A 20,958-nucleotide genomic window follows, 5' to 3' on the forward strand; every position below is an offset into this window, starting at 1 on the left:
TACATCGTTAGAAGAATGGCATCTACGCTAATATTAGTCTCTTTCATTCTTATTCTGAGGTCACCGTTGCCACCAGATCCAGTCTGTATCCAGATCAGATGGTGGATCAGCACCTAGAGACGACCTCTACAGCCCTGAATGTCAGCAGAGACCACATCAACTAGATGAGCTCCAGAGACAGGTCCCCTGTGAAGACCTCGTCACCACGACAACACATCATCACAAGACCATGGGAACCAGACGAGTCCTCTGCACCTGTGTTGCAGCCTGCAATTAAACCACACCATGCTGGTTTCGTCTGGTCAGAGGAGAACTGGCCCCCCAACTGAGCCTGGTTTCTACCAAGTGTTTTTTCTCCATTTCTATCACAGATGGAGTTTTGGTTCCTTGCCACTGTTGCCTTTGGCTTGTTTAGTTGGAGACCCTTGACTGATCGCACAGACACTATTGGACGAGAGCTGAACTGGATGATGACATCACTGAATCAACAATGAACTGACTTTAGCTGAAAAATTACTCTTTGTTATTGTCCTCTTGCATTATTGACAAACAATTTTCCTGTTTAACACTGTAAAGTTGCTTTGACACAATCTGTATAACGGTGACTTGACTTGACAAGCGTGAGGGAAGATACTGATGTGTGCGCAGGAAGCGGGAAAAATAAATTACTCATGGAACTCCTGCAAAATATAAATATCTAATAATAAAATAAAAGTTACTCAAGTTTACTTTATGTTTTAATGTACAGAATGTTATTTGTCTATTACGCAACAAAGATAAATGGTTTACGGGTGCAGGGTTGGATATTTTCAATGCTTTTCAGTTGTGAGACAGCAAGAGAAAGCACTTCCGTTTGCCTGCTGCAACAAATGCAACAAGGTGAAGTTAGAAGTGTCATGCTTGTGTGGGAATTGTAAAAAAAATAGCCTATGACACCGGAACAAGAATCATACTGGAACAGGACATAAAAATCTGTGTTGCTCTCTACCTGTGGGATTTTGCAGGAGGGAGCAGGACAAAATGTAGAAGTTGCATGTGGGTTGCAACGAAACATGATACTTCGTTCTCTGAGGTTAATATATCCGTTCTGAAACAGTCAGACAGGATTATACAGCCTAGTAAGTGTGCAAAGAGCGCTCCCTCTATAATCACTAAAAGCTGTCATTCGCTTCAGTTCACCGCGATCTCACAATGTTCCGTTAATCAATGAAGCTGTCTGCACTGCACAATGATTCTCTTATTTACATCATATCTACACATTGTTGTAATGAGAGGATTCGCGAGCTTGCAGAACTCAGCACTTGACAAAAACTCAGCGTTTTGAGCAGTGAGTGAACATTTGATCGGTGAATGAAAATTTGATGCTCTGACCTCACCTAGTCTGTGCTGCTTTGACTGTATCCCTGACTTCTGCTAGGGTAGGCTCCATGATGTTAAACAGAATGAAGGGTTCAGGAGGTGTAACTAACTCCTTGCAATCCATAGCTTTATGTGGGTGCTCCCTCATGGAAACTGCAGTTTGGGATGCCAACCCTCACTGCCCTGAATGCCATTTCTCTGTGCTGTCCACTGTCTCTCCAGCCATCACCACACTACTCATGATCGTCATCCAGCCTTTCCTGGATGTCATTGGCAACCCCAGACTGCTTTGTATCTTGAAACACTAACTGGTGCTCCTTGGACACACCATCAGTGATGAATGTTCACACAACAATTTTCTGCACTGTAAGTACAATCTAACAGCACGTAGGTGCACAGTAGTTAAAGACACCTAATATAAAGTGGGTACAGATGTCTGTTACAGCAGCAGAGAATGTACTTGTGTTGTGGTAAGAAATGCAGTCTGACACTTATCAGAATGCAAAAATGTGTGAAATCAAGATTTGTGTTCATGTTTTTGATCACTTCAGGCCTGAAATGTACAAAGTTAATTTATTTGCCTATTGTATCTTTAAACATATGCTTTTGATTTAATCACTACAAATCAGCAGAACAGCTTTAATTTCATTCTTCAGCTTGAGTTCAGCTGCTTGTTTGGTCAGTTCAACACAGTCTAAAGAAATCTTATATAGTATGGATGTGAGGTAAAATGGACTGAACAGAAGAAAAGATACAGTTTCCACAGATGAAGAGGATGATGAAGTAGATGCACACAAGCATGCCTGAGGAGGAGGGGCCTCCATACGCCATGATCCCATCATACATCACAGTATTCCAATCCTCACCTGTCAGGATCTGATGCGTAAGAAAAAAAAATGTACATATTTACAAGTGGGAATTTGACAATGTCTTGCTGCATTCTACTGGCTGGCTGGATGGATGTGCTCCATCTAAAACTCTTTCTTCAATAATTTTACATGCTGCTTTCATGCAAAGTTAATGTTCATACTGTAAGCTATCCAGATATTGCCAAACAAGCTGTATGTCAACACATTTCTTACAAAATGATACTGGAAGAGATTTGAACTGAGCTGGATGTCATTATCACTGAATCAACGATGAACTGCCTTTAACTGAAAAATTGACATGCTATTGTGCTCTTTTTAGAGCTGCTTAACAGCAGAATTGAATTGTTGTTTGCATTATTGACACACTTGTTTTCCTGTTTAGCACTGTAAAGCTGCTTTGACACAATCTGAATTGTATAAAGTGCTACATAAATAAAGGTGACTTGACTCGCGCACGCACACACACACACACCTGAAAGACAGTCAGCAGGGCTTGAGGAAAGTTGTCAAAAGTGCTTCGTTTGGTAACAGTCTCATCAAAGTTGAACTTTCCTCCGAAGAACTGCATGCCAAGCAAACTGAAGATAATGATGAAGAGGAAGAGCAACAGCAGTAGGGATGCAATGGACTTCATGGAGTTCAAAAGTGATGCCACCAGGTTACTCAGAGACGCCCAGTGACTAGAAACAGAGACAGACTTAAAACAAGACCCACATTATGGGTTCATACTTTCAGCACCATTACATTTTAGTTATTGGTCACATATTGTTTATAGTCATTAAAAAATGAAATGTCTTACAACAATTTCAACAGAACTTTGGTTCCTTTTGACTTGTATTGACTCTTCAAGAGCAATACTACTAGTTGGACGTGGGGTTCTTCAAAAAAAGTTTGTTTACTAATCTAGCTTGCTTATTTTAAATGGTCCTGTGATAAAACATTTTTTTTTTGTACAAATACATGATGTTATGCATCAATTACTCATATATTTTTGTTTGATATGTTCTCTATTTTGACCACTGACACATCAATACACATCAAGAGTGTAGTCAGAGAAACTATTTTAAAATTACTCTGATGAGTTATCATCCTTTAATTACAGTGATATGAAGGCAGCATAAGAAACCATCAGATCATCTGTGCTGTTTCTCACCGTGTGACTTTAAAGATTCTGAGGAGCCGGACGCAGCGAAACACAGAGATGCCGAGAGGAGACATGATCTCAAGCTCCACAAGGATTGTCTCCACTATGCCTCCGCAAACTACAAAGCAGTCGAAGCAGTTGAAAAGTGACACAAAGTATGCCTGTAGTCCCAGACTGTACATTTTTACTAGCATCTTGCATGTGAACAGGGCTAACAACACCTTATTAGCCACATCTGCAGACAAACACAAGAAGAACAAATAAGACATGCATACGCTATATCACTGCGCATCCCAATCTGTCAGTTTTAACAATACTGTTATCATTTTTTGTCAGTCTTCAAGTTTTATTCATTTTTGTTTCGACATCCAAAAGCAAAAAGAGTTTCAGTGAGTGTCTGCTGTGAGTTTCTCACCCTGGACTTCCGTGAGCCAGTCGGGCTGGTTATAATGTTCGGATGATATTGTGAGTGTATTGAGGAACACCAGCAGAATCACCAGCCAATAGAAGATGGTGGATTTCACAACAGCTCGGCACTTCCGGCGACAAAATCTGTTCCAGCAACGCCAGCGGCTGCAGAGACAGGATGTGATTGGAGAGCATTGTGAGCGTTACATACTCAAAGTCTGTATTTGCACCACTAATATATGAACACATATTGTATGCTGTTTAGTGTGTCCATGCATGCAATATGGTGAAAAGATTGTTCAAGCTTTAATGTAATGAAATGCAAAGCACTTTGAATGTATTCGTATCAAATACAACATACATAGCAAGCATTAAAGCGCCTCGATAGATTCACTGACACACATCAACATAAAGAGCTTTAAATGTTAAAAACAAAGCACATTTACACCGAAATGCAGAATGATGAGGTGAAGTGGCAATAAAAAGACAAAAGAACAGCAAACACACACAACTGGAACTGAATTCAGCTTCAAACACACACTGAGCTACTGACCTGAACTTCGACTTTGTCAATTTCTGACTGAAAAAGTGAAAAATATGGCATCACTTCGTGCCACACTACAAGTTGACGAAAAACTTCCAGCAAGTGACAACTAGTAAACATTTCATTAGAGATTCAAGAGCTGGGAGTTTGCTTGGAGGTTATTGCAGGTACAAAAGGGTGTGAAAAACTTCTCATGTGCTTAGCTGTATATAAGGTATAAAAATGGAGCACATACCAGATGGGCCCACAGCAGACTTTCTCATCTTCTCCTGGGTTCTTTGTGTTCACAGACTCTGTCTCACTTGTGGGGATACTTTCTTCAGAGACACAGAAACACACATCACTAAGTACAAGAGAGCCTACACTACTGTAATGCAGAGTGAGTTACAAGCCATCTAACACAATAGTTCTCAACCTTTTTATCTTATTTCAGACTTTTTTATATTAACATAAACTTTAATAATACTTAGTAAATTCGTTTAAAATGCTATAATGCTAAAATGCCACTGCACCCTGGTTGAGATCCACTGATCTAACTGACCAGATTAAATGTGTAAGGTAGGAGGGTGTAAATGCTGATATGATTTATGTTTACTAAATTATACAAGATGGACTCAGACAAATTGAAAAGAGCACACATTAAGACATATAATAACACCACATAATGACATCTGTGGCATGGCTTGAGACAGGGAACTCAGACAGGGAACTTTGTGGCAGGTGTGGGCAGCATGGGAACTGGTTGTAGGACAAACTGGTTGAATTTGGGGACTGGAAAGTTAGAGTTCTTCATGGGAAATGTGCTGTCTTCCTCCAACAATCACACAAGTAGGAAGAACCATCTAAACTCAACACAATGCAAATAATTTCTCCTTCAATCAATCAGAGGTCCCTCAATGAGGCACAAAGTTGTTTTCCAAAACCTTCACCCTCTCTGCTCCTCTCTGGTGGAATGAACTGTGAGACCACCGCACCTTTCAAGAACATCACAGGTCAGTAAGCAGGACTGCTATCTTTCTGGTGTGATTTGTTTCAAAGTACACTTCTGTTACATATCCTAGCAACATTTCAGCTGATAAGGCAACAAAGTGAGCAATGGTGCTCCCTGGTTTTTGTGGTGCATTGTGGAAATTATTAGAGAGTGAATGTTCAGTGTTTGGAACAATTTTGACATTGGGACAGCTCTAGAAATCCCTTGTCAGTGCCCTGACTTATGAACTAAGGAGCTGATTGAGACACATCAAAGGAGAATGACATAACATGCCTGATTACAAGAATACCTGGACACAATTAAAACAGGGACCAGGAACAGAAGAAGCAGGAAACAGTGAGCACAGACCAAACATACAATGGTAGATATCAAGGCATGTCTGAATCCAATATTTGCACAACATCCTATGTACTAAAATGCCTTCATGTACTGTACTATATTTTTGCAGACCTTGCCTGCCTATGATATCCAACAATCCTGTGAATGTGTGTGGTTTGTTAACCACTTAAGCTCAGGGCGTTTTTTGGTATTTTCGCCTAAATTTAACATACTCAAATTCAAATGTTTACCCTGCACACATACAATGGAGGAAATGAAAAAAAATGGTTTCATTGTAAAGTTTCAAAATTCATAAACTTTTTCCATCAAAAAGAGTGAATGGTAGAGTAGAGGTTTGAAATGTCATCTGCAAGTCAGGGAATAAAAATTACATTAATACATTTTAGAAACAATTCCTCGGCTCATAACTTAGAGATCTCATTTAGCCCTATTGGCCTCTGCCTGGAAATATTTGTCTAGTCCCAAATGTACAGTGTGGCCTATTTGACAAAAATCCCTGAAATTGAATAATTTTGATGAAATTTAGTGCATGTGTACAAAGATTGACTCTGAAGAGTCACACCTGGTGTCGTAATAATGAAGATAAACCTAAAAATGTGTCTTTGGAATTTGTTCTTTTCATGGCCTATTGTCACGGTTATGTTCTGTTCATGGACATTTTGTTTGTTTGATGTTAGATGTTGGTTGTGCTGCATTTTCCCTGAGTTTCTCCAGTGTTTCTTCTGTGGATTTATTAAAGGACTGTTATTTGGAATTCTCCGTCGTCTTGTGCTCCTTACAGCACCAACACGTGACAAATATATGTTATAAATCTTGAAAATGGTTTATTCTCACAAAACATGGTATACATATGAAAAGCATGATTGTGATGAAGCATGCAAAGGCACAAAAGGTGAGAAAGAGGAAATGTTTGTAACTATATTATTTAAAAAATAATAATGTATTTAATGTGAATAGGCTGTTGTTAAGAAATACCAGTTAAACAACAAGCATCCACTACAGGAATAAATAAAATTTTTAAATATATTAAAATAGAAAACAGCTTTTTAATTATAATAATATTTCACAACATTACTGTCACGCTACGCTGTTCAGGAAGAACACGGGAGGCACGAAGGAACATTTGGATCGACGGGTGACAGTGGAGGCGAGGGAGCTAGGAGCCGAGGTGGAGACGCTGGGTCTACGGGCCGAGGAGGAGTCTGGGCCTCGGAGGCTGGAGGCGGAGGTGAGGGATTCTCCCGGGAGCCCCCTCAGGGCTGGATGGGACCAGCAGAGACGAAGGAGAGAGGAGAGGGGACAAATCGGCTTCCAGCTCAGTTTCCCAATCAATAAGGTCCCCTTCTAAGTCCAGCAGTCCCAGATGTATTATTAGCTCACCCTCAGATGCGGTGCAGTGGGCGGAGACTCCTGGCTGGACTGGGAAACGGGAGCCCCCTCAGGGCTGGATGGGACCAGCAGAGACGAAGGAGAGAGGAGAGGGGACAAATCGGCTTCCAGCTCAGTTTCCCAATCAATAAGGTCCCCTTCTAAGTCCAGCAGTCCCAGATGTATTATTAGCTCACCCTCAGCTGCGGTGCAGTGGGCGGAGCTCCACTCCGCGCTCTCACCGTCCACGGCTTTCTCCCCTTCTCCAGCAGGAGGAGGAGGAACTCCGGACGGACGAGGGGATCCATAAGGGCACACAACGGAAAAAAAAGACACTGGGTGAAAATGGGAATCAAAACGGAGGGTAAACAAACAGAGGTTACTGTTTTGGTCGGTTCTTCTGTCACGCTACGCTGTTCAGGAAGAACACGGGAGGCACGAAGGAACGTTTAGCAGTCTTTAATAAAGGAAACACTTGGAATCATCACAACAGGAGCTTGAGCAACACATGTAGTACACAAGTAGAACCGACAAATACAAACTGAACAGACTGGGGCTTATAAGGACTGGATAACGAGGGGCAGACAGGTGCGGGGAATAAATTAATAATCAAACTAAACAAGGAGAGGAACAAGACCAAATAAGACAAAACAGGAACTGAAACATATAACAAAACAGGTCCAATCCTGACAATTACTGTTTTACTGTATTTTTGATCAAATAAAAATAAAGTGTCTTGTATCCACCTACAGACAAAGGGGGTTATTTGTTGTTTTGTCTCTTACCATTATATTCAATGCATTGTAGTTTTAACTGAATATATTGCTATGCATATGAAGTGTCTGTCACACTCAAACACCCACAGAGCAAAATTTACCATGCGTCTCAGTGGACTGACTGAACCAGCCCGAGTTTCCTGTGTTCTTCCTGTGGGTGAGATCGCCCAGTGTCACCCCTTCAGTTCACAACCAGGTCACATGCATTCAAACAGAGAGCAGCTATGAGTGTCTACTGCACAAAAACACAGCAGCACTACAATTCCACAACACTAGAGTTAGACAGAGAGAGAAAAAAAGAAGGAAATGAGAGAAACAGGAAGGACACAGATGGTAGTTTTGCTACATAATAAATGTTCTTTATTGAGGGAATGTTTCTAAAGAAGGCAAATGTAATAGTCCCAGGGCCGGATTGACCTCTTATTGTGACACAGGCAAAATAATTTTCTGGGCCCCCCTTCCCTATTAATATATACTATTAACACCCCAAAACAGCAAACAAAATTTATCATAATCCATATGAAAACAGTTACAGTGTTCTCTATCGCAGTGTTCTCTATCGCAGAATCCCATTGCTGATTACAAAACATAATTTTATTTTAGATCTAGTAATGGAGGCTTGAGCATTTAATATGCAGACTAATGCGGTTATTAGATGAGAGAGAGATTAAGCATGTGTGAATTACTGGAATCTTTGCGTCTCTAACAGTGTTCGGCAGCAGCGCTACCAATAGCAAATATCCAAGTTTAACTTCTTCAAAAACAGCGATGTTACCACCTCCATAACCGAGAAATGTCATGCATTTCAGTTGCAAAACTACTTTATTGATAAAGTAGCGGGGCAGTGCTGACAAGTTTCTCTGCACGTGTTTGATCAGTGTGCGCAAGACTGTGAGTCTGTACAGTATGTGTGTGTGCGTTTGTACGTGAAATGGCGGGAGAAAAAAGGGATTCATAGAAATTATAACTTAATTTCGTCGGGAAAACATGGCAATAGTTTGTCGTTTTTATCCTGGTGTTTGTTATATTAATTTGCTTGGCAAATGTCTTTTTGGGTTTTGGTTCTTTTGCAGTTGTAGGTAACGCGCAAAATAAACAGTAATTATTTCTTCTTATTGTAATTGCCCCCCCCCCAGACGTGCGTGCATAGGCACGTGCCTAGACTGTCTATGCATAAATCTGGCCCTGAATAGATCAGATTTCTTTTTAATCCATCAGTGTTTGGCAATGTAAAATTTCTGATGTATTCATTTTAAAGTACTTGTTCGCTATCCCCAACCCTAGACTGGGGAGAACGTAACAATTGGGGGCTCGTCCGATCGTGACACCCGGATTGTGACAATTGAAGGCTCGTCGTAATGAGTTAAAGGCTCCTTACAAAAGGTTTGTAACGAATTGTCCGCATGAGATGCGTGGCAAATTGAGGGCTTGTCTGTTTGTCCAGTTGTTCGTTTATGAAAATTGTGGGTTTGTTTATCCGTAAAAAATTGGAGGACTCGTCTGCTTGTTCGATTCGTCTGTACATGATAATTGGAATTGGTCTGCTCATGATAATTGTGGGTTCGTTTGTTTGTGACAATTGGTCCATTCGTTTGTTTAAATCGTTATATTCATCTTCAAAACCTTTGCTTGGCTGTTTTGAACCTTTGATGGGGGAGGAAGGTTATAGGGTTTTAGGATGGATTTTGATTTAGTTAAGTTCACTCTTTCGCCTACGCTGAGAGAATTTGAACGGTGTAGGAAAGTAGACCTGATACAGATAGCGGATTTCTTTAATATAACTGTTTCTAAAGGGGGGAGAAAGTAGGCTATTAAAGATTAGTTGTACGCTAGGCTAGTAGAGACTGGTATTTTGACTGAACATACTGTAACTAGAAGTCCTGAGGCAGAGTCTGATGGAGAGGAGTTAACCGGCGAAGTTTATTCGGGAAGCGGTAAAAAAGCTTCTCAGTTAGATCCAATGGTAACCGTTCGTTTGAAAGAGCTAGATCTTGAGCTTAAGAAACAGGAATATTAAACGCAACTGCTTCGTCTGAAAGAGCTGGAGATAAGCGCTGATCGAGATATTAAGCTGCGTAGATTAGACCTAGAAGCTCAAAACTGTAAAAGTCCAGTTCCGTTACCACGCACCAGGCTGACTTCTGGTAGTTCGGAGATGGGTCAACCCGACTTCGACGTTGGTAAGTATGTCAAACTTGTACCTCCATTGACTGAGGTCGATTCTTACTTCGTGGCCTTCGAACGAGTTGCGGCTAAATTGAAATGGCCTAGGGATATGTGGGCACTGTTATTGCAGTGTAATCTCGTTGGCAAAGCCCAAGAGGTTGTGGCGGCTTTGCCAATTGAAGATTCACTGAATTATGATGTCGTGAAACTGGCTGTATTGCGCGCTTATGAATTGGTACCAGAGGCGTACCGACAAAAGTTTAGGGCGTGTTCAAAAGCAGCCAAGCAGACGTTTGTCGAGTTCGCGTGTGAGAAAAGAGTGCTATTCGAGAAATGGTGGGTTTCCACAAAAATTGTGACTCTTGAGGAATTGCAAGAGCTAATTTTACTTGAAGATTTTAAGAGCTGTCTGCCCGAAAGTATCGTGGTACATTTAAATGAGCAGAGAGTATCGAAACTGTCTGATGCAGCGACACATGCAGACGAATTCGTGCTTACTCATAAGACTGTATTTCCAGTTATGCGCGCTCCTAAAATATCCTTTGTTACGGATGTAGTGAAAGATAAAAGGATGTTAGGCGATAATTCTGTTAGGGCTGACAGTGAGGCAAAAATGCCAAGACGTCCTGATAAGAAGAGAGTTTGTTTTTATTGCCTTGATCCTGGTCATCTTATCTCGAACTGTAAGGTCTGGCAGCAAAAAGCTGGCAGCAAGCTCAAAGGGGTGGCGTTTATTCCGGTTTCTGGTCAGTCACCACAGCCTAATTTGAATGTGTTTGGGTCGTTTTTGCAAAATTGCTTAGTTTCACTTTCGGATGATTCTGAGGCGAAGCCGATAGTCATGCTGCGAGACACAGGGTCCACACAGTCACTGATTTTAGAGCATGTACTGCCGTTTTCGAGTAGGTCATATACGGGCAATGATGTGCTCATTCGAGGGATTGAAATGGGCTGTACTTCTGTACCGTTACATGCAGTCTTTCTAAAATCTGACCTTATTTCTGGCCCCGTTAGCATTGGTGTGTATTCACCGTTACCTGTAGAGGGCATGAGCATCATCCTGGGTAATGATTTGGCTGGGGCTAAAGTCTTCCCATACCCGATCGTGTCAGCAAAACCTAATATTAGTAATCCGGTAGCTGCCTTATTACAATTTTCCACTGTTTTTCCGGCATGTGTCGTAACGCGTGCACAGAAGAAATTTGCAGATGTGGTGGATTTGTCAAGTTCTTTTCTAGCTGCACCGTCTGAGGTTGCAGAGTGCAAACTGCTTGTTAAACCCCAACCGTTGCCAGGTGATTAGTATGTTAGCGCCGACGAAACTTCCTTAAAGGTGGGTAGGGAACAATTAATCGCTGCGCAGAAATCTGATCTAACCTTGAATAAATGTATTAGTGCGGCCGTAGGTAGCACACAAGCGTCAGATGCTCTGGTGGGTTATTTTTGGGATGATGATGTGTTGATGCGCTGGTGGAAGCCGTCAAATCCTAAAAGTGACCATGTGTATCAAATTGTTCTTCCTACAGAGTATCGATCTCAAATTATGAAGTTGGCTCATGAACATATTTGTTCAGGACACCTCGGTGTTACTAAAACGTATGATCGCATCGCTAGACATTTCTTCTGGCCGAGCTTGAAATCGTCCGTGTCTGCGTTCGTTCGGTTGTGTCATGTTTGTCAACTTGCTGGCAAACCTAACCAAATGATTCCACAAGCGCCACTCAAACCTATTCCGGTGGTAGGGGAACCGTTTGAGAGACTTATTTTGGATTGTGTTGGTCCCTTACCGAAGTCTAAGTCTGGTCATCAATTTATTCTCACTATAATGTGCGCTGCTACCCGTTACCCGGAAGCTGTGCCATTGCGTTCTATAAAAGCGAAAGCTGTAGTCAAAGAACTGGTCAAGTTTTGCTCTACGTTCGGGCTACCTAGAGTAATACAGAAAGACCAGGGAGCGAACTTCACTTCACGCTTATTTGAACAGTTAGCAGATGAACTGGGAGTGGAACACCAAATGTCGAGCGCGTATCACCCTGAATCGCAAGGTGCACTCGAGCGTTTTCACCAGACGCTAAAATTGATGTTACGCACTTACTGTGTGGAAACTAATAAAGAATGGGTGGATGGGCTACCGTTGCTAATGTTCGCTATAAGGAGTACTGTACAAGAATCCTTAGGGTTTAGTCCGGCCGAACTTGTGTTTGGACACACAGTTCGTGGACCCTTGAAATTGCTGAGCGAACAGTTTCTCTCTAAAGATCCTCCTCGAATCACCTTGTCATCTCACCTTTCGTATTTGTCGGAGTATCAGCGTGATGATGTTATTGAACTGATTCATAAGTATCCTAAATTATTCAGTGATGTTCCTTCTCAGACAAATGTGTTAGTGCACGATATTGAAGTGGGTCAAAGTACGCCAATCAAGCAACACCCATATCGTGTTAATCCACGCAAACGTCAAGCTATGAGAGATGAAGTCAAGTGTCGCGTAAGTAACGGTTTCGCAATACCAAGTCAGAGCCCATGGAGCTCGCCGTGTCTACTTGTGCTCAAGTCTGACGGCTCACTGCGATTCTGCACTGACTTTCGCAGAGTGAATCACGTTACTAAGGCTGACTCATTTCCTCTCCCTAGGATGGAAGACTGTGTTGACCGTGTGGGTTCATCACGTTACGTCACCAAGCTCGACCTCCTAAAAGGGTACTGGCAGGTGCTACTAACAGAGCGCGCGTCTGAAGTCTCTGCGTTTGTCACACCTGACGCATTTATGCAGTATACTGTGATGGCTTTCGGGATGCGCAACGCACCCGCCACGTTCCAGCAGTTAATGCACCTTGTATTGTCGGATGTGAAGAACTGCGAAGTCTACTTGGACGACGTGGTAATATACTCCATGACGTGGAAAGATCATTTATGCACTCTTGGTTTGGTTATGGAACGCTTGGCTAAAGCATCTTTGACACTTAATCTTGGCAAGTGTGAGTTCGCCAAGGCGATCGTGACCTATCTTGGTAAACTGGTCGGACAAGGTCAGGTTAAACCAGTCCAGGCTAAAATTGAAGCCATTATGAAATTCCCTGTACCCACGAATAAACGTGAATTGCGGCGTTTTCTGGGAATGGCTGGTTACTACCGCAGAGCAGGGAGAGAGCGCGTGTGGAGAGCGGCATGCTGAGCTCTGCGGTGTTGGTCGTTGCTGTTACTGCCCACCGTCTCCTGCCCCAGACATTCAATGCACCTGTGGTCTTGTGATAGGTGACGGGTTGCTGTCATTCTGAGTGAGAGTCTTTTGTTCCGGTGTTATTCATTTGTGTTTGTTTCGGAAGCCGTAGGGAGGAGGTTGCCATTTACTTTATGATCCCTCGTTATCTCCTGTTTATTGACAGCTAGGGAGTAAGGGGAGAGTATTGTATTTTGTTTGGGTTTTGATTTGTTAGGTAAGTTACTGTCTAATTAATGTTTTAGTTAGTTCTTCTTTTGTTTGTTATTTTGGCCTTGACCCCTCCTGAAGATTCACGCTTCCTGTTATATGATACTTTGTGAATTAAAAGCTTATTATTTGATTTACTCTCGCTCCGTTGTGTTTCTGTGTGTGAGCTGGGACAGGAGAGGGGTGGGTATTGTTGCTCAATTATCTTCATTTTAAATTACTTGTTCACTATCCCCAACCCTAGACCGGGGAGAACGTAACATATGTAAGAAGCAATTTCCATTATTCCATTACAGATCACACTGGAGACAGACTGGAATGTAAATTCTATCTATCTAAAGAATATCAAGATACCTTCCAGATGCAAAACCGTGCTAATGGCAGGTGAAAACCACAGACTGATAAAACAATCAGCAATAGTGTCTGATTAGCCACTGATAGCAGTGATAGTTCTTCTGCCAATTCCAAAAATATAACAGCAACATTTTCAGTGAATGGTACACAATTTCTTTCCAAATATTTCTGTCTATTCTAGTTTTCATTTTGAGAAAGCAGTATTAGACATGTATATATGTGTAAAAAATTAAATTAGAAATGTAGGAATTTTGTATAACTTACATCTTATTTTACTTATACATTTGCTTTCTAGATGCTGCCAGATCAGTCAACTAGCAGAATGAACAGACATAGGCCTACAGGTTCTGTGAAACCATCGTCCTCCACTTTTATTTTGTTCACAACAAATTAGTTGTAAAACCCTTCTGTGTAAACTATGTGGAGTGGACAAACGTTTCTGTGTTACACTCGATGCTGCGTTTCATTAATGCTAATAAGAGTGTCCTTTGTTCAGTCGGGTATTTGGCTTAAATAACCTCTGTTGGTGACATCAGTGGAATGCATGATAGTAAAAGGCTATAAATAGACGTGAAACAGACACGCTTTCAGGTTTTTTTGTCTTCAGATACCGTTTTTGTGTTTCAAAAGAAGATGAAAGTGACAGTAAAGAGAAAACAACTTATAAAACATGTCAAGGGAATCTGTAAAGAGATGCGCTCCTCCTTGTTTGCAGCCCATCTCTGAAGATGACCCACATGCATTTTGTTTGGAGTGTTTGGGAGATGAGTACACCATCCTCAAGTTCAAGGGAGAGTGTGAGCACTGCAATGCGCTTCTCATCAAAGTACTCTGCTCTAGGCTTGCTTTCTTTCAGAAGGAGCAAGCTGCCGCACCCTCATTAAGATTGTGTGTTTTGAATGTCGATCTGGCTGAGGTGCAAGAGGCAAGTCCTTCCCTTTGTCTCATGCTCTCGCCAGATTGGGAGGTCCTCATGCCGGTTCCCGAAGTGCACCGTGGTGTTTCTTTGGATCAGGCAGAGGACACCTCATCTCTTGCTTTTGCAGAGATGGTAATAGAGAGCGCCACCTCTGAGTGCTCCTCTCGCGATGATAAAGCATATGAGGAGTGACTCAAGGTGGTGACTTGTGCAGTGGACAGATCAAAACTAAACTGGCAGCAGGAGAAAGAGAGCTTCAAACGCTCCAAACTAGATGACAGGTTTCAAGCTGGCCAAGAGGAGGGACCTCAGCGATAGTCTCTCCCCTTCTTTGCTGATCTCCATGACAAGATAACTAATTTATGGAGTAAGCCATATTTGTCCTGTGTCTTTGTGCCCTCAATGTCAATGTCAATCAAAACAGGGGCTTTGTACCCTTTCTATGTGGCTCAGACCCCGCTTTCTGACCTTGGGTCCCACTCTATGCGTGTGTTGTCATCTCAAGATGCTAACGACAGATGCTTCCAGCATGGGCTGGGGTGTGGTATTAGATGGCCATCCGGCCCAAGGAATCTGAAGAGGTCATCTTCTTGATTGGCACATCAATTGCCTTGGAATGATGGCTGTATTTCGGGCCCTGAAATACTTCCTCCAGCAGTTAAGGGGCTACCATGTCCTAGTGCGGGTGGACAACACTGCTGTAGTTGCTTACATAAATCATCAAGGCAGAATGCATTTGCGCTGCCTGAACAGGCTAGCGCAGCAGGTCCTGCTTTGGGCACAGGACAAGTTCCTTTCCCTTAGGGTGATTTACATTCCTGGGCATATGAATGACTTGCTGTCCAGACAAGCTGTGACACACTGGGAATAGAAACTCCACCCCGAAGTAGTCAGACAAATTTGGGAAACATTTTACAAAGCAGATGTAGACCTCTTTGCTTCACAGAAGACAGCACAATGTCCCCTCTACTTCTCTCTGACTCCTCCAGCTCCCCAGGGTCTGGACACGATGCCCCATACGTGGCCCAGACTTTATCTTTACGCATTTCCCCTGATCTCTCTGCTCCCAGGAGTCCTGGCCAAGGTCCATCAACAAAGGTCTTGCCTTTTACTGACAGCACCTCGTTGGCTGACCAAGGTTTGGTTCTCAGACCTAATATCCCTCCTCAACAACTTGCCATGGGCGATTCCGGTCAGGAGAGATCTCCTATCTCAGGCGCAGAGGACGTTATTTTGCCGAGCAGACCCAGTTCACTGCCAAGATGCTTCAGTGCTGGATTTCCTGCAAGAAAAACTGTCCTCAGGTACATGTACTGGTAGTCTCTTGCCCTGTTTACGCTAGTGTGTTTTCATTTTAAAATGCTTTAAGATCCTCATCTATACTTGCGTTTTCACTGCGTTTCAGAAAAGTTCACCGTCCACACTACACAACTGAAAACGCATGTCACATAACCATTCATGCAGGTACAACCATGAATGCCCAAGAATGTGGGCAGCCACGCCATCATTTTCAAAAGTCTTCGTTTTGGTCCGTTTACACTGAAATGCAACCCCAGAGTTTTCAAACTAAAACGGGGTCTGCAGCATTTTCGAAAGTCTCCGTTTTCGAGGGTTGAAAATGTGGGGGTAGTGTAAACGACAGGCGTAACTGTAGCAAAAGTTATGCATTTTAAAATGAAAATGCACTAGTGTAAACGTTGCCTCAGAGTCTATGTGGCCACTATTTCGGATTGCCATGCTCTGAATGACACCTTCTAGTCATTCGCTTAATTTGTGAAGCTAAGCCAGAGCTAGGGTTCCTTCGTGGGATTTAGCTATAGTGCTGCTGTAGATCAAGAAAGACTTCGTTTACTGTGTCCACTTCACCAGCCAGAGGCAGCAACGTATTGGAGTATGTGAGCGGAGTGGAGCAGCAACAATTTCCCCTCCGCACTCCAAGCATTCAATAATCACTCCTCTCCAGCTCCGCTCCGGTTTCAGCATTTCCCACTCCTCACTCCACTCCTCACTCCAATGATCAGAAACGCCACTCCGCCTTCACTCCATGACAAAATTTGCGGCTAAAGTATTTCAGTATGTTTTGAAATATCACAAAGTTCTGTTCAGAACTTATATTAAACAAAAAATAAATACACAATACTAGAAGAATAGTTTTAATGTGATTTATTGGAACACTACAATTAGCCCACGTCTATATTAAATGACTGTTTAACTCTGAGGGTTGTACTTACTTCAGAAACAGAGAGAATATGCTGTAACTTTTCTGTTTTTAAACTGATAAATCACAGGACAGTTTTGACAATAATTTTTTGCACTCCTGAATGTTTCTATGTGCATGTGATCTCTACGTTATGTGTTCCCAGAAAAAGCGGGAACGGGACACTGCACCTCATTGCCGTACTGTGGGTGTGCCTGAAAGACTCTTCAGACAGAGTTATAACCTGTCACGGTTTATGGGTTCACTGACTCATTTTCGCTCTGTGTGTATGTGTGTGTGAATGGGTGTGTCGGTGATTGCTGCTGACTGGTTGATCAGCGCCAGCTGTAGCTCATCAGCTCAGCTATTTAACACCTGTGCTATCCGTCCTGTGTTGTCAGATCGTTTGGTGTTCCCGCTGTGTTTTCCACTGCCAGTTCCTGTAATACGGTCAGTCACACCTCGGATTATGAACCCATGCAGGTGGGAAGAGCTCGGCTTTCCCGGGAGGAGAGAGAGACCGTCGGAGAGCAAGGGGACTTTGTTTGTATTGCGGCGCTGCGGGTCACTTCCTGGCTGACTTTCAGGTAAAAGGCCAAGCCCGGCAGTAGAGCTGAGGCTACTGTCGGGTGTATTGTCCCTGGGAAAATCCTCGTCCTCAACTCTCCTCCCAGTAAGACTGCAATGGGCAGCCGGGATCCACAACTGCCAGGCCCTGCTGGATTCCGGAGCTGAAGGCAACTTTATGGACTACAACTTAGCACAACACCTTCAGATCCCCATTGTTCCCCTCACCCATACTATCTCTGTCAACGCACTCAACGGACAGGCTCTTCCTAGCATCACACACACTACTGGACCTGTCACCCTCATCACCTCAGGAAATCATATTGAGAAACTCACACTTCTGCTCACTGAATCTCCGCTGGCTCCTGTCGTTCTGGGCCACCCCTGGCTGGTGCATCACAATCCCAGGGTGGACTGGGGCCAGAGTTCCATCTCGGCGTGGAGTGATCAATGTTATGCGTCTTGTCTTATGTCTGCTTGTTCGTCTGTGTCTTGTTCTTTGTTGCAGAATGAGCTGGTGAGCCTGTCTAACGTGCCCAAGGAGTACCTCGACCTGAAGGAAGTGTTCAGTAAGTCCCGGGCTGCTTTTTAATACCCCCAGGGGGCACTTTGAATATCTGGTTATACCCTTCAGGCTGTCCAACTCCCCCGCGATTTTCCAAGGACGTGCTGAGAGACATGGTTGATCAATTCATATATGTCTACCTGGACGACATATTGATATTTTCTTCTTCTCTCCAGGAACATGTTCAGCACGTCAGGCAGGTGCTCCAGAGGCTGCTCGAGAATGGGCTTTTTGTCAAGGCGGAGAAATGCGCGTTCCATGCACAGTCAGTTCCATTTTTGGGATACATCGTCTCGTCCGAGGGAATGCGCATGGATCCCGATAAGGTTAAGGCTGTGGTGGATTGGCCAACCCCAGATTCCCGTAAGGCCCTGCAGCGGTTTCTGGGGTTCGCCAATTTCTACCGGCGTTTTATTCGCAATTTCAGCCAACTAGCCACTCCTCTGACTGCCTTGACCTCCACCAGAACTGCGTTCAGGTGGTCCAGTGCAGCTGAGACTGCATTTGCCAACCTCAAGAGCCGCTTTGTTTCAGCTCCCATTCTCATAGCCCCTGATCCCACACGTCAGTTTGTGGTGGAGGTCGATGCGTCAGAGGTGGGGGTAGGTGCGGTTCTTTCCCAGCGCTCTTCCTCGGACGACAAGATGCACCCTTGCGCATTTTTTTCTCATCGTTTGTCTTCCACTGAACTTAATTACGACATTGGTAACAGAGAGTTGCTGGCAGTCAAGTTAGCTTTGGAGGAATGGTGTCATTGGTTAGAGGGTTCGGGGGTACCCTTTATCGTCTGGACTGATCATAAGAACCTCGAGTACATTAGATCCGCTAAACGTCTTAATTCTAGGCAGGTTCCGTGGGCACTTTTTTTCGGTCGTTTTGACTTTTCTCTTTCCTACCGTCCGGGTTCCAAGAACATCAAACCCGACGCCTTATCTCGAATATTTGATTTTTCCGAGCGCCCGTCTACTCCCGAGTGTATCATACCTGAGAGACCCATCAATTCATATATGTCTACCTGGACGACATATTGATATTTTCTTCTTCTCTCCAGGAACATGTTCAGCACGTCAGGCGGGTGCTCCAGAGGCTGCTCGAGAATGGACTTTTTGTCAAGGTGGAGAAATGCGTGTTCCATGCACAGTCAGTTCCATTTTTGGGATACATCGTCTCGTCCGAGGGAATGCGCATGGATCCCGATAAGGTTAAGGCTGTGGTGGATTGGCCAACCCCAGATTCCCGTAAGGCCCTGCAGCGGCGCCCGTCTACTCCCAAGTGTATCATACCTGAGAGACTCGTTGTCTCTACACTCACATGGGAGGTCGAGTCGAAGGTTCGTGCGGCCTTAGAAGGGGTAACGCCTCCGCCCGGGTGCCCACCGAGTCGGTTATTTGTGCCAGAGAGATTACGGTCCGACGTTATTCGGTGGGGTCATTGTTCCAACGTGGCTTGTCATCCAGGAGTGAATCGTACTAACTTTCTTGTTAAACAGCGATTCTGGTGGCGTTCCATGGCTCGTGACATCCGGGATTTTGTTTTGGCCTGCTCAGTTTGTGCTCGTGGTAAGACTTCCAATCGACCCCCGGAGGGGTTACTTCAACCGCTGTCTGTCCCTTCGAGACCCTGGTCTCACATCGCGCTCGATTTTGTCACTGCCCTCCCGCCCTCCCAGGGTAATGCGGTCGTTTTGACCATAGTGGACCGGTTTTTGAAGGCGGCCCATTTCATTCCCTTGCCCAAATTACCCTCTGCCAAGGAGACAGCGGTTACTGTCGTTGATCACGTCTTTCGCATTCATGGCCTCCCGATGGAAGTGGTTTCCGACAGAGGACCCCAATTTGTTTCCAAATTTTGGAGAGAGTTTTGTCATTTACTGGGGGCGAGTGTCAGTCTGTCCTCTGGTTTTCATCCTCAGAGCAACGGCCAAACTGAGCGGGCCAACCAGGACCTTGAGAGAGTGTTGTGATGTTTGGTGGCACAGAATCCCTCCTCCTGGAGCCAGCAACTCTCATGGGTTGAGTACGCTCATAACTCATTACCAGTGTCATCAACGGGCCTCTCGCCATTTGAGTGTAGTTTAGTTTACCAACCACCCATTTTTCCTGACCTGGAATCCGAAGTCGCAGTCCCCTGTGCTCACGCCTTCGTTCAGAGGTGCCGTCACACTTGGAGAAGGGCCTGTGAGACTCTCCTCTGGGTGGGAGCGCACACTAAGGCTCAGGCCGATCGCCACCGGTTGAAGCCTCCTGTCTACGTCGTTGGTCAAAAAGTCTGGCTTTCTTCCAAGAATATTCCTCTCCACCCCGTTTGTAATAAACTAGCCCCAAAATTTATTGGCCCATTTACTGTCACTAAGATTCTTAGCCCAGTGGCAGTCCGTCTCAAACTTCCTCCGGCGTACCGGAGAATTCATTCCGTCTTTCATGTCTCTAAATTGAAGCCCGTTTTTCATTCACCCGGTTCCCCCCCGCCGCGCCTCGTAGATGGGGAACCAACTTATTCGGTCAACCGTATTCTGGACTCGAGACGGAGGGGACGCGGATTTCAGTACTTGGTGGACTGGGAAGGTTTCCAGAGGAGAGAAGTTGGGTTCCTGCCAGGGACATTCTGGATCACTCCCTTATTGATGATTACAATCAATGGGTAAGTTCGCCTGGGAGCGCCAGGGGGCGCTCCTAGGGGTAGGGGTACTGTCACGGTTTATGGGTTCACTGACTCATTTTCGCTCTGTGTGTATGTGAGTGTGAATAGGTGTGTCGGTGATTGCTGCTGACTGGTTGATCAGCGCCAGCTGTAGCTCATCAGCTCAGCTATTTAACACCTGTGCTATCCGTCCTGTGTTGTCAGATCGTTTGGTGTTCCCGCTGTGTTCAGTTCCCTGTTCCTGTTCTTCGTCTCATTGGATTTTGGTTCCAGTATTCGCCCCAAGGATCGTATGTTCCCGGGACATCCACTTGCCCATTTG

At 44.1% G+C, this 20,958-nt stretch overlaps 1 protein-coding gene across 1 annotated transcript in view; it reads right to left on the reverse strand.

The window, feature by feature from the left end:
* Nucleotides 1–20,958, reverse strand: part of cacna1db (calcium channel, voltage-dependent, L type, alpha 1D subunit, b) — a 103,491-nt gene that overhangs the window by 48,735 nt on the left and 33,798 nt on the right. The window contains 7 exon segments of the mRNA XM_016480709.1: nt 2,115–2,235; nt 2,701–2,908; nt 3,382–3,607; nt 3,788–3,945; nt 4,334–4,360; nt 4,560–4,641; nt 7,900–7,977. Coding sequence (XP_016336195.1) covers nt 2,115–2,235; nt 2,701–2,908; nt 3,382–3,607; nt 3,788–3,945; nt 4,334–4,360; nt 4,560–4,641; nt 7,900–7,977 — 900 coding nt within the window.

This window comes from Sinocyclocheilus anshuiensis, unplaced genomic scaffold (genome assembly GCF_001515605.1).
Source record: "Sinocyclocheilus anshuiensis isolate Anshui unplaced genomic scaffold, SAMN03320099.WGS_v1.1 scaffold397, whole genome shotgun sequence".
NCBI lineage: Eukaryota > Metazoa > Chordata > Actinopteri > Cypriniformes > Cyprinidae > Sinocyclocheilus > Sinocyclocheilus anshuiensis.